Raw genomic sequence first — 15282 nt, 5'->3', positions numbered from 1 at the left:
AGTTTCCCATGGTTTCCAGGTTCCCCAGTCTGTGCTGTCCACATGACACGTTATTGAGAGAGCCAGCAATCACATTCCGTACTGACCAAACCTTCCAAAATGCAGAAGTTGCTGCAATTCAGCCTAAAAGTGAGAGCAGCACAGGCAGACAGAGTACCAGTCACAGACAAGAGAATCTACTCTCTAAGCCTTGCCTGTGGGTTTACAAGAGGGGATTGCATTCAAACCAGCTCCAGTGGCCGATGCATGTCACTGTCTGCTAGAGGACGAGCTTCCCTCTCAGCTCTGTCACTCTGCAACATCCCTATTAAGAGAGATTTAAACCCTGGTTATCAGGTCAGCTCTGGTTTTGTCTGTAGACCAAATCTTGTAGCTTCACAAAGATATACTGCATTCACATTCCAACACTATGATAATTCACCTAGGCAAAAGGTAAGATGAATATTGCCAATTCGCTGGGCACCATGCATAGGAGAAGAAATATATATCGACTTAAAGAGGAGGAGCAACCTCCTCTGCCGCCTGAATGTTTTTGGGACAAGATGCTGCCAGTATATCAATACAGAATCCTAGGAGCAGAAAGGGCACAGCTCATGCAGATACTACCTGGCCTGGCTCCTGAAGTAAATATCCCTACTTTCCAAGAGGGAGAGCTTGTGAAATTTTGGTTAATTCCTATGTTCATCTCTGAAGCAGTATCATAGCAGAGTGCACTGTCCCTAGTCCACATTATTATGTCAGAACAAGATCTCCTTGGAAAGCTCTCTTCCTCAGATTCCCCTGCCAAGAGTTCACATTGCACAGCAAGGAAACAGAACTGAAACAGAAACCCCAAATGATTAAGCTCAACATGAAAATAAAAAATAACAAGGAAAACTACATTGATCAATAAAATGTCAGAGCATTTTAGCCCTCTGAAAAACATAAAAGATGGCTGCACTCTTTAGAAGTTAAAGCACATTTTTTCAAGTAGCCCCCACCTCCCCCTCTCTTTTTTATTTTTAATCTCCTGCAAAGTCAAGATAGGATCACAAAGTTCAGCTGGTTTTAGGAGGATTAAGGTTTAGGGATTAAGCTTCATTCATTTGGGGATGTAAATTAGCGGCAGAGGGACAGCAGCTGACTGGTGAGGAAAGGGAGGAAGGAGGAGGCAGGTCAAAGAGCAAACCATGCACGACTGCAGGCTTTCGCTGGCATAAATCTCAAATGACAATGTATCTGGCACTCCACCACAAGAAAGTAAAATAAAGGAATATTGCACAATATACTTCAAAATCTTTCTCTGTTACTACATAAAGGCAGAATGATAAAATCCAGATTTCTATTAGCAACAGCATCAACAATTAGTAGGTATTTGTTCTGCCCTTCCTATACTCATTAGTACAAGGAGAATAGAAACAGATTTTTTGTCCTAAGCATTCCTCTGGATCAGGAAGATCTTCACATATTTTAAAAAAAAATACCTCCCCAAAAAAAATCCCAAACCAGTGCCATACTTTGCTCCTAATTTGACTGTCCTGGGCAGCAGTAGCCATGTGGCAGCACAGATCAGAACACGCTTCCATGACCTGAGAGCCTTCATATCCACAGGCTCCCTGTACAATTTCAAAGGCTCATATGATTCCCCATCCCAGCAGCAATGGAAAACTAACACACAATTCCTCTCAGCCACCCTTTCGGGTGCCTACCTCTGAAACCTCAGTGACTACATTAGAAATATATCACAACTAAGCCTCCACAATAACGTTTTTAACTATTGCTACCTGCCTTCAGTATGCATCACATCTGCTGAAGTTACCAGCAAGATAATTACTCCCACTGACAAGACTAAAATGATGTAGTAATAAAAGTTATTTCGTGCTCTATTAGAAACAGAAATCCCAAAGTGTTTCCATGGTCCAGCTTTTTTATTGGCTAAACGACAGGTTGCATTTTGCAGATCAAGATTGGCTTGCAATGTTTGCCATTAGAAAAACTCACTCTGGCTTGAAACTGAGTAAACATAGTCAGGAAGTGATTAAAGGAGCACAGATTGCCAAGATATAATTTATAGTTGCTTTCCCACACTTCAAACTATAGTTCTGTCCTTTGGACTCCAAAATTATTGATATAATTAAAATGCTAGATTGCCAATCCAGAAGTGCCTGATATTATCTAATTCAATTTTCACTGTTTATTTCAGTCCATTTTAAAAGCCAAGTCATCTATTGCAAACAAATCTAGAAAGAAATCATTCCAAAAGCATACACACATGCACATATACACACACATCCATACAATAGCTACACACATCCATCCATAAACTGAAGTCCTACGAGTCTCTCAAGACTGTGTTCCCATTTCAACCTCAATTATTTACGAAGCTACAAAACAATTCTACGTATGGACTAGATGAGCCAGTGTTTGAGTAGGCAAGTCTTGTACTAAATATGAAACCTCAGCTCTATTTTGTGTTAGGACATTACTCCTAGAAGATGAACCAAACACTGTGAGTCCTCTGCTGTGACAAAGAGTCCATTTCTCTCAGACATGTATTTCCACTCCATGATACTTGGTAACCCAGAAACTAACCTAGATAGGTGCTTGGCAGGTTCACTTTCTGTCTTTTTTCTGTCGAATTCCCACCAGCACACCTAGAAAAACAGCTCCTTGAGAACATGATTGCCCTGGACTAGGATGTCCCAAAACTGCTCATCTGCCAGAAATAAATGAGGTAAAACATTTAAGCGGTAAAGGATCAAGCAACTGTTTTGTATCTCCATGGAAGCTCCTTCCCCTTGCTCCACTTGTTGATTGCAAATCACTTCACCCACTTTACAGACCTCACCAGCTTTGCCAAGCTTCCATTCCTCTTCCCTCCAAACTTTTCCCTACACTCCTCCATGCTGTGGCTCCACTCCTCATTTTCTTCTGTTCATCAGCATTTACACCTTCCCAACTAAGGACATCTGTGGATGATTTCATGGACATCTGTGTAGAAGCGTGGCCATAACATGACACAAAGACATCAGTATTTTTACATTGTTCCCTTTTTTCCTATTCTTTTATCTATTTACATGGGGCAACATTTTACAACAGCATGGATGGAAATTACCATCCCCTCCTACTTTCAGTGAGGCAATATACTTTAGCCAGCATGCAATGGCTTCTGGTGATGATAACAATGAAAATTTATCCCCAGTTCTATTGTTGGAAGGAAGGGATGCCATCCAGAGGGACCCTGACAGGATTGGGAGGTAGGCCAATGCAAACCTTATGGAGTTCAACAAAGTGACCTGGGTAATGGCAATTGCAGACACATTTACAGGTGGAGCAGAGAAACAATTGATAGCAGCCTTGTGGAGAAAACTTGGAGGAAAAATGTAGGGGATACTTGGGTTGATGAAAAACTCAACATGAGCCTGCCATGTGCACTGGCAGCCCAGAAAGCCAAAAGTATCCTGGGCTGCATCCAAAGCAGCGTGGCCAGCAGGGTGTGGGAGAGGATTCCACCCCTCTGCTCTGCTCTGGTGAGACCCCACCTGGAGTGCTGTGCACAGTTCTGGTGTCCCCAACATAAGAAGAACATGGAACTGTTGGAGCAAGTCTAGAGGAGGGCCATGAAGTGGATTAGAGGACTGGAGCACTGTTCCTACAAAACCAGGCCAAGAGAGTTGGGGCTGGTCAGCCTGGAGAAGAGAAGGTTCCATGGAGACCTCATAGCAACCTCCCAGCTCCTGAAGAGAGCCTACAGGGAAGTCAGAAAGGGATTCTTCATCAGGAACTGTAGTGATAGGACAAGGAGTAATGGGTACAAACTGAAAGAGGCAAAATTTAGGTTAGACCAAGGAGAAAATCAGCCTAAAGTCTTTTATGTCTTCATTTTTCTGATAGATAACAAGTCAGTAAAACACACATACTGGCACCTAACATGAAGGGAAGGAAATAGAGATTTGCACAGCTAAGACAAAAACAAAGATTCCTTCAGCGGATGTAATTGAAAACCCTAAAAATTTACTATTGTCTTAGGTTAATTAAAGACAGAATTTAGAGAGGAAAGGGTCCTTAGCCTGCACAAAAAAGTTGCTCCCATGTCACTTATATTCTTTAAGTTTGCTTTCTTCAATAACCAAGATTGAATTATTGTGATTCTGCCTCATCTTCACCACTACCTTCTTCAAAAAAGTCTTATTTCCCCTTTACTCTGAACATTTCCTCTTCTGTGACTTTAACTTCACTACTATTACATAACCTGCCTGATTTCTGCAACAGATGAGGGTAGGAAAGCCACCTTACTGTGATGATAAAATGTTTACTTCTAGTGCTCTTGCTGAACTTAACTTTGTACCTGGGATGAACACCATGCTCACCTGAGAAAAGTCCAGAGCTATCATGAGGTTCTACTACTGCAAATGTTGGGCTGCCTTTTTGGGTTGTACAGAACAATAAACTGAGAGGGAACTGAACTGTGCTACAATTCTTAAAAACAGGCTGAAAGGAACAACACAGAAAAGAAATTCTGCTCCTACTTAACATGTTGAACAATTTGTAAGTACTTTTCTGCTTTCAATATTTCATTTTATTCAGTTAATAAGGCCCAGATAATTAGAAGATCTTTTATCCCCACATAACTTTTTCTTTCCCCTGTGAGTGCAAGAAGCAAGCAAGCAAAAAAAAAGTCACACCTTCGTCTCACATTGAGCTATTCAATTATTAGGCAGAAAATCTTTGGTTGCCTTCCCCCTATAGTGGCATTTAGCGGGAAATGAACAAAAAAAAGCCCTGCTGTACCTATCTCTGTTTACCACAGTCTATCTCCCTATATACACTCAACCACCAGATAAAAATAGCAGTGAAACTAAAGACATTTTACGCCACTGATTTGATGGGGACAGAATTTCTTTTTTTTTCATCTTTCGTAGACAGCAGATATATCAACACATTGTGTGTTTGATCTCTCAGTTAACAGCAGAATTAAAAATTCCTAGAAAAGTTACCTAGAGCAGACCCTACCAGGAATATTTCCAATGGCAGATAAGCAACAGCTCAAGCAACATCTAGGCATTGTATTATATACCTGAGGAAGCTAAAGTAGACAGGGGCATCATACTAAACAACATTTCCTGTTACAATTCAAACACTCACAGTGATTAGAGAAGGAATACTGGTGGGTTCCCAAGTTTTAGGCTATCTTTATGGTGTAAGCAGTTCACAGTTTTTACTCTCATTAAGCACTGTTTAGATCTTGGCCTGTAACATTGTCTAGACATGAAGAAGGCACTCTACTTGCTAATGAAATGGAGAAACTAATTTTGACATTTAATGTGTCATATCTATTTATAATCTCTAAACAGTAATGAGACATCTCCTTTGTAAAATAGGATTAAACAGATCTGTAAACTGCTATACAGAACACTGGTGAATTTGATTTGTGAAGGAAATGAAGGTTTCTCTTTTTCATGACTTAAACAAGAACCCTTCCAAGAGGCTCTTAAAGGGGAGAGGTGGCAGGCAGCCTCCTCACAAGTGATGACAGCAGCCCCTAAATCAAGTGTCACACAGCTTCAAACCCTAAGGAGTCATCAGTCATGCTTGCAGGAGGGGAAGGAGTAGCCTCCTTCCTTGAGATCAATGAGGCAAACACAGAAGACTCCTTCTGCACTCCTAAGGATGATTGATGACTCCTTAGCAGCTGAAGTGTGTGACATTTGATTTCACTCACTGATAAGATTGTGTCTTCCAAACACCTTCTAGTTAATGTTTCCAGGGCCCCCACATAGCTGTTCTTTGTGATATTTTTTAACACAAAGCTCAATTGTTCAATGATTAATGAATTTCTCAACAACAGATGAAAATTTTAAAAGAGAATTTTGTAACTGTGTCCCTTGATAGTCTGATCACAACACAAAACAGGAATCTAGGCTCCTTAAGAAAACTGACGGGAGATCTCCTGCCCCTGCCTCTATCAAATGACACTTGCAGGCAAAGCAATCCTGAAAAAAAACTATCTTTTTTTTTCCTGAAGAATTTAAAATATACACTTGAGGTCTGCTTATCAGAAAACCTAATGCATTTATTGATATTGATTAAAAGTATTTTCCAAAATTTTAATAAGCAGATTTCCACAAGGTTATCAATTTCCACAGACTTAAAATGTGCTTTACGGCTTTCTTATTTTTCTCACAGCATCATATTCTTATTCAGTTATTTCCTATTTTGAAATGATGCAATCAGAGTGATTTGAAACTATGCTTTGTAACTCCAAGGTACACTTGCTTATAGGTTTTAAAGTATGCCAGCTTTATATTGCATCCTGTTGTATCACAGGCCATGTTACATAAACTTTTTAGTATCACTTAAATCTCACAGCACTATTTATATTCATTTTTGTGGTTTTGCCCATTTTTTTTTGCTTTTAAGAGTGATATTGAATTAAATGCTTTAAGCAGATGTATTTTTAACTCTCATGAAATGAATAACATTTTTTGATCCTGATTTTCTAAGTTTTGGCTGGATTCTCCTCAATGCCTTTGGAAGTTTTAGCACTTTGCACAAAAGTCATGAGGTTTTGATAAGTACAAGTCTGTCAGAAAATCCATTCAAAAAGAGAGAAACTGTACTGGTTGTCAATCCTATCTTACTCTGTAAGTTTATTTGTCAAAAAAGATACTGGTAAATAGAGGAGGAAAACTGCAGTACAATCCAGAAAAAGATGATGACTGTGGCTCTCCCACCCCTTCAGAATGAATGACTGGAACAGAATGGCAGCACTGTCAAAGAAAAACGCTCCACATAACCTTCATCACTTTGCCAAAACCAGCCCACCAGAAGAAATCAAAGAGAAATTCCAAGTGTGGACTTGCCAAATGAATCTTTCATCTAAATTTTGAAACAAAGACATTGCTCTTGCCAAACATTGCTAAGCTTTGCCGAGGCCTCACGTGTGCTAAGCTTTGCCGAGGCCTCACATGAAAAATCAAGAACTCTGACTATTTGGAATTCAAATTCAATGTAAAACTTGGGCTTAATGCAAGTGAGACACTGCACACTACTTGAAGGTCTTTAAATTAAAAATGATCCTGATGTAGAACCATGCCAAATTAAGTCAGCAATGATGAAATTATAAAAAAATGGTGTTATGAACTGTCCTGGCACTTAAAGACATGATGAAGTCTCCATAACACTTGGAAACCTTGTTATTATGAAAACACTCTTTTTAAGTCAACATCTTATTTCTAAAAATGTTACACTATCAAGGAATTTAAAATGATCTCTTTTAATGGCATACAAAATTAAAAAATATATTTATGTTGAACAACACACATTAAAAAACTATTACCATAATGACAAATTTCTAATGCTGACATACTTTCATGTCACACACACACACAAAAAAAGACATTTTGGATAAAAATATTCCATTTATAATATAACCTTATTATTTTTACTTATATTTTTTTTTCAGTAAAAAACTGGAACAGCTTTTCTTTCTAAAACTGACACACAATTACTTTACATTTTCTCTCATGGTTCATTACGAGATAAACTAAAATCACACTCAAAGGATGCCCTTAGCAATGCTGTTGTTAAGGACAGCAAAGCTGGCAGGTAAACCTGGGTTGGCAGGGGCTTGTTTTCCAATTGAAAGTGTACTGTCTCAAATACAATATTCTATGAATACTATCCAGCCCAAGGAACATTTTTCACGTTCCCCCTAAAAGAACCTGTATTTTAAGATTATATGTATTTTAACCTGTATTGTAAGATTTTTTAAGGGTACATTTGCTCAACAATTAGCCACAGTTCCAGCAGAAAGAACTTCTTTATGTGATAACTGATAATTCCCAAATTCCTTTCCCTACCACTTTCATTAGAAAACAAGAAAATTAAATTCTTCAAGGAAAATTATGTCCTGAAACAGCCCGACAGGTTTCACTTAAAACTCAATTCATACACAGATATGGGTTTGTGCATTGCTTTTCCCTTCTCTCTTGTTATTCTCCAACCCAGTCAACCCCTTAAATTACCAGGATAAATATTTAAACAGCATTTTTATTAGAACAATTGATCAGCTTTTAGAGAGAGATCTTACCGGTGTGTTCTCTGAAAGCACTGAGCACTTGTGCTCAGAAATATCTACTAGACTTCAAATAACCTATAGGGAAGAGGGCATTTATGAATACCCAAACTGGGAGAATTCATGATGGAAGGGCATGGATGATGGAAGGGAATTAATGATGGGAGGTGAAAGATGGGTGGAAAGAGAGGCTTAGCTTCTCATTGCTAAATATGTGCAAGTGCCCAGATTACCTGTGTAACACATAAATGCAGAGAAATACAAACATTTCCCAGAAACAGCCAAGGTGCACAGAAAGAGAACAAACCAGAGAAGACTCTTGGAAACCTGCCTGATTTCCTGTGAGCACACAGGCCACATGCTTGGCAACCTCACAGGGATACCCAACTTGCATCCCTTTGAGTCTCAAGCACTCGTCTCCCTTTGGGAATGCGGGACTGTTTCTTGAAGGAATAGTGATTTTCCCAATCCGCACTCATGAGATGACCAGACTGTTTTGAACTGGAACCCCTTTCTTTGTCCAAAAATTTCAAAAATCAGGGACATTTTCTGATCCAGCACACATCTTCAACTACGCCAAGATTTAACATTAAATGGTCCACTCTTGACCACTCACTCCTATTGTTTAGAAAATTTTAATTCTGGCATTCCCTAAATTCTAAATTTGAAACCTATAAAAAGGATTATGCATTTAGAAAAATTGCAATTCTGTATTCTTGCACATTTCTTAAATGTTTTTATTCTTATTAGAATAAATGTCTAGTTAAAACAAAGCAAAAATGTTAAACTAAATGTTAAACTAACTTTCCACCTATCTATTACAGCTAAAAAAAAAGAATTATAGGTTTTCATCCTCCATTTGCATCCATTAGTAAAGAAGAGTTCCTCTTATTGTTCTCACTTATAATTACTGAAAATGGAATGTCTCAAATGAATTCAATTTTAGAATTGCATTGAGAGCATGCTCTAATTCACACAGATGGGTTTTTTTTTCCACTTTTCCTGACCTCTCCTATCCAAAAGTTTCCTCGCATCCTGCAGTTTATCCAAGTCCTTCTCCTTATCCAGTGAAACCAATCTGAAATCCAAGATTTTAATTCAAGCAAATGAAGTGATACCACACCACTTGTCTATCACATTGTCTACTTCCCCACAGTACCCAAAATCCTCCAGATTTCAGATTTCCTCCATTATGAACATTCACATTCAAATCTATGCCTTTCCTTAAAATGATCAGTCACTACCATATCCTCTTCAGCTCTATGAAAAATCTTTTTGCCTTATCAGTAAATCTTTTCCTCTAAACTGAGTCTAAATTCAAACACATTTAGAGATCTCTCAGTGCATTTTGGTTCCTCATCAGAACTGTTGCACGTCTCCCACAAGTCTTTTAAGTTTTTGATATGGCTGGTTCTGATAAACCCAGAATTGGCCTATTCCAAATTACAAATGAAGTCTTAAAAGTCTCTTTTGTCAGAAACTGTAAGTTATTCTCTAAATTAAATTTTAAAAAATGAAAAAAAAATTAAATTCATGTTCAAATCACAGAATAGAGAGCTATTATTTGCTCACCTGAAATATCTGCTTCAAGGAAAAAAGTGCCCGTCTCAGCTCCCGTCCACTGGAATTGTAAAGTTTTTCTGAGAAAACAAAATAAGACAACAGAAAAAACTTCAGCATAAACAAAACTGACAACACAACAAGAATGTAGTACAGTTTTTGAAAGAATCATACACCCACTTCCCATTAGGCACACTTCTCTTAAAAAAATTAGTTTTTTAAAATATAGATACAGGACTTATTCATTAAATGTGCATATAAACCAGGATTTAGTTGCCTATAACTTAAGATGACATCTTCCAGGTAAATTCACAATAATTTCAACAAGATCCATGAGAAACAATTGTCTCTGGAGTTTTTGAAAATGCTGAGAAATACTGTTCTTTCTGCATTAGGTAAATTTAGGGTTTACTGAAAGTACCAGATTAATCTCAAAAGACTTGTCTGAGACCACTCTTTGTCTTTGTTATCAAAGCTAGAGCCACTGAATCCCATCCTTGACTGCCTTCCCTCTAGACATTCTTTTCTAATGTTCTCATCTTTCTATTGTTAAATCCTTTCTCCAATAGCAATGAACGTTAATACCAGAAATAGTCGGACAGTCTGTTCTTAGCATAATTCAAAACAGTGTTTTATTCTCCTGAAAACTGATCTTGACCTTTTTCTAAATGAACCAGAAGCCTTCTTTTCATCATCCAATACTGAAATGTATTACTTCATTTATTCCCCTACTAATGCATTCTCACAGAAATAATTTAAAGACAAAAGCAACTCTGCTATCCTTCTGAACCCTGCTACAATGTTTGTGCCTTTGGAAGAAGTCTTGGACTGTGCCTCTCAAGTCTGTTGTTGCAAATTTGTGACTGTGCAGGGATGAAGCGGAAGGTGAGCTCTTCAAACCTTCCTGGTCTACTATGCTTGGTGTATTTGATGGAAAGAGACTTTATACAACACATCTAGAGTCCTAAATTTAATTTTATTACACTACTAATCCAAGAGCAATGACAAAGGAAAATCAAATCTTCATGGTCACCTCAGATGACACACTAGCCTCATCCACAAATCATCATGAAAGCAGCCTCTCTGCAATTGACAGAGTAGAGGCCTGTAGTGGCCAGCAGGTCTTGAGATCAAAGCTGGAATGCCCATGGAATGATAATAATCTTATGACAAAATTAAATATCAAATCCCAACATTTTATATCTTACTTTCTCTTGTCTATTTCTCTTTCAATTACTACTTTACACTACAAAACCAAATTCAATTTTATTTCCCTCTGTCAGGAAGTTCCAAAAAAGAGACTAGCACTTGAGGATTCAACGCATTTATAAGTCAGTGATCATTTTTTACTTCAATCAAGGAAGGTGGGGTCTAATTTTAGAAAAAAAAAACATTACTTATTCCAACAGTCATCTTCAACCAAAGGGAAAATACGAAGCAAAATGTCAGCAGAACTAACACTATTTTTTTTAAACTTTGAAAGTAGTTTTGTTCATCCCTAATTGCCTCTGATTTCAAAGGCAGAATGTACAGAACTGGCAAAACTATTGTTTTTATAAGTTGTCTCCTTTCTTGCACTTTTATAGATTCTTGACGAAACATTGGAGAAACAGATTTCACTTCAAGCTATAAACTTAGAGGCACACTTTAATTACTCTCACTTAAAAACGCACTGGCATGTGGGACCACAATTCTTGGCAGGATAAAGAGTAATTTTGTCAGGAAAGCCTAAAGAATAATAAAGATCTTCTAAGACCCGGTCTGTCAACTTTACATGCCACATTACACAAAATATTTCTTTTTGAAAGTCACCTCCATCTGGCATTTGTTATTACTAATTTCCCTCTATTCATAATTCACCAGCATCATTATGAGCAGAATGTCTCCAAACAAGGCAGTGCATTATCATCTTAATTAAGAGAGGCACCACTTCTTAAAGTCCTGGCAACTTTGTACATAAATATCAATGTCCTAACAAATGCCATCTGTTGGTCTTGGTCTTGAACAGAAATCATCATCCCAGCCTGGCGTGAAGTCCTAACAAACCATTGTTATGATACCATAACACTGGTTGTTTCGTTGGTGCGTGAAGATTTTTGGTACATTTCAGAGGAACAATGCTTAACATTTTTTCTCCTTGGTGTTTTCACAGAGCATAACCTCATCCTTGGCAGTCAGCACAAACAATGCTCTCCCTGCTCGTCTGCAGCAAGGAGGACAGAAGTTACTGACTGCAGCTCAAAAAGGGCTCTATGGATAGAGCTAAGAATCAACAACTACTCTAAGTATCAAGTTTGACAACAGTTGTGGCATGTGTCACAAATGTTTGAGGTGGGTTACAGATCCATCTGAGGAGTGACAGTCCAGGTAAGTCATCTCACTTCTGACACCTTCTACCAGAGACAATGTACACTCGCAGGTACCTCCTCCCTCAGAGCTGATCTTGTTCACCCAGCTCAAAGATACAAGTGCACAGCATCTTCACCTGTTACTCTTACACATCGGCAAGACAGTCTCTGCATAAGTCTTGACACCCGCGTCTTACAGTGTTGGCAGCCACCAGAAACATTCACTGGCCATAACCCAAGGAGGAAAGTGAGGTGACCATGCTACATCAGAAGATGCTTTGGTTTAGAAAACCTCAGCCCAGGATGAACCTCACCCAGGGCAGGAAAACCTGCATAAGCCAAGGTACTCCACGGACCCTTAAAAAAGTTTGTACTTTTATTGTGTGCACTGTTTTTCATGTTGCAGCTGGGGGACACTTGCTAAGATGTTCTCAAGGCCTTAGAGAATTCCTACTTGTTAACAGTAACTTTGGCACTCTAGGGACCTCAGACTCATCTTGAAATCTCCAGACTGCTAGTGAGGCTACAAAAATGCATCAGCAGAAACTGAAAGCAGAAATCAGTTCTGAGCTCTTTTCCTATGGCAGAAAAACGAAATTTAAGAAAAAAAAAAAAAAAAAAAAAAAAGAGAGAGTGAGAGGAAAAGCCACAATTGCTTACAATGTTTTCACACTGCAGATGATTCAGAAACTACATAGCAAATGCTTTTTAATGCTTGTTTGACATAAGCAGTTTAAAGTGTTGCCCTATGAAGCAGACTGAGAAATAACTTTCCACGTTACAGCACAGAGGTGACTAATTCCCACAGTACCTCCCTGGAAGAGCTGTCTGTAACTGAATCAAATTATGCCTACAGCTTTGAAACAGGAGTCTAGCCAGCCACCATCACCAAGCCCAGAAAATTCTGAGGTTCTTCATGGAGAGCCCAAAAGATTCACAAGTTTACTGTTTTGTTATAAGGTGTCTGATAAGCTTGAATGTGTACATCATGACTGCTTTACACCAGAAAACAAACCTCTGTATTTCAAGCAGGAACATGTGCTGCTACACCTCTGCCTGAAACTTCTCTGGTCCTTTGGTAAAACACACTTTCTCTCCTTCCCCAGGCCAGGTGCAGGCTGGAGACATTCTACATCCATACACTTCAAGGTAAGATAAAACAGGTCAGTGAGTTTGTAGGTCAGGGAATTTGTGATACCTGACACTGTTAGTGATGGTGGCTTTGACAGCCATGTCCTGCTGATTAAGTGACACTACTGCAGTCACTTTTACTACCTTTCTCCAAGAAATAAAGAGCTGCATCTGTGGCTGTGAAATAATTGCATATACACAGATGACAGAAAATTCTCCTTGTGGCTCCCTCTGACGTTACCTAACACTAGAGGGCACTGCTTATTTCCTTATTCTATGAAAGAAAAGGCACTCTGCCCCTCCATGGGCTTCCCACTGATAGAGCAGCACTGTTTGGGACGCAGAGTTGATACTCCATTTACTGGGAAACCCTGTTTTTAATCTGTAGACTGTAAGATATCCCAATAAATTGAAAAGCATCAACTCTGCCAATCTCAAACATTCAAAATCAGAGTCAACTCTTTTGAAACTGAAAGAAAACCAGGTACTGGTATTGGCCTGACTTTTATTTACTACAAGAACAAAGAGTCACATCTCCTAAATTATCCTTCACATCATAGCAGGGAGGTGTATATCCTTGGAAGACAGAGAGATTTCCTTAGCTCAGCACTTGTTTCTAGAGGCAGAGAATCACAGATAACCAGTCTTGTGGTAGACCAGACATGTGGGACAGGTAGCAACCTGCAAGGGGCTATTTTAGTTGCTGTTGCAACCTGCAACAGCAGAACTTTGGTTAAGAGAAGCCATTACGCTCTAAAATAAAAATATTGCTTGTTACTCTGTATTTTTTGCTTGTGTTTACTTTTGTGAAAAATAATTCAGGCTAAGTGAAAAGGGATTCCTATAGGTAAATTTGGTACAAATGTAGCAGTGGAGGGAAGGCAGATTGGTTTGAAATCAACATCTTTTCAGAAAGGAAGAGAAGTCTTTAAAGATATTTTATCAGACAACTTGCAAATGGATTTTGTATTTTCAAAGATAATTGTCAGAGGCTCAAATTTCATTGGTTTTCACCTCTTTTGATTACGTGGGAAAAGGGACTTTTAAAAGAAAACAATCATTTGTCCTTATATTCTTAAATAAAGTATTAACTTTTCTTCTGCCTTCTTTGAGGGGAAAAAAAGAGTGTTTTCAATCCACAGTAATAAAAGAAAAAGTGGAACTGGCTGAACATTGCTTGGTTCAGTCCCATGTGTTACACCTGACCTCTGACCGACAGGGTACCATCCTCCTCCCTTCCTCTTCCATCACACCCATTGAATTAGTCCCTGGGATATAGTAATTTATACAGCATCAGCCTTTGAGCTGTTGGCAAAGGCTTGTGAACATCTGGCTGAGCACAAATGGGAGTTGCTCTGCTTCACTTGCTGCTGCCTGAATGACCTCCATGTCTCCCATCCATGCCTCTTTTCTTTAAACTATAATTTCAAGATGAAGCTCCTTTCCTTACAAAAACATAAAAGGGAGATTAACTCCACATTTGATTACATTAGCAGGATACCTGGTGCACTTAAATGACATTTGAAACATTTCCTGCCATTCATTTTTACCTGGCATTGGACAGAAGTAGCAACATTCTTTCAGTAGCCACTTGCAAATTAGGCAGTACTTCGTTTTCTAGAAGTACTTACTGCAAATTAAGCAGTACTTAGTTTTCTAAAAAATTTCTAAATTTTTTAGAAACTAAAAGATTTAATTCCTCTCTCTGCAACAAGGAGTAAAATATTATTTTAAATGCTCACTAGGACAAAGTGTTAATAAAACTAAAAGGCTTTCAAAATTTAAATGAACTGTCTACCTTTCCAGCAGCACTGATGGGGAAAAAAAAACTTAAAAGAACAAAATAAATGTTTATAATGGTAAGAAATTTTGGCATTCATTCTTTCTGTGAATGCCCATGGCACACTTTTAAATTTATTACTGAACTATTCCAATTTTAAATGCATGTTATTTTATCTGAATGAATGTATACAATTTTAGAACTAAAAATTTGAGCAATACAGTCATGCAAATGGGTCCACTCCTGTGAACAGGCATCAGGAACCAGCCAGGCAGACTTCACTCGAGCAGGCTCATGGGTACATACAGTGCTGCAGATCTATAAAACAACTGTATATAAAACTAATTAGCGTAGTGTGCCAGTCTTTCACTTTATGTCAAACAAATTAAAGCAGTTCTCTAAGAAAA

General features: G+C 38.4%; 1 protein-coding gene across 3 annotated transcripts in view; it reads right to left on the bottom strand.

Annotated features, from left to right (window-relative positions):
- Positions 1–15282, bottom strand: part of FHOD3 (formin homology 2 domain containing 3) — a 372998-nt gene that overhangs the window by 191171 nt on the left and 166545 nt on the right. For all 3 annotated transcript variants that reach the window (XM_058026115.1, XM_058026125.1, XM_058026134.1), the window contains exon 4: positions 9629–9696. In XM_058026115.1, the coding sequence (XP_057882098.1) occupies positions 9629–9696 (68 nt within the window). The remainder of the gene's footprint in view (positions 1–9628; positions 9697–15282) is intronic.

This window comes from Melospiza georgiana, chromosome 1, assembly GCF_028018845.1.
Source record: "Melospiza georgiana isolate bMelGeo1 chromosome 1, bMelGeo1.pri, whole genome shotgun sequence".
In the NCBI taxonomy this organism is placed as follows: domain Eukaryota; kingdom Metazoa; phylum Chordata; class Aves; order Passeriformes; family Passerellidae; genus Melospiza; species Melospiza georgiana.
This window is presented reverse-complemented; position numbering and strand designations above follow the sequence as displayed.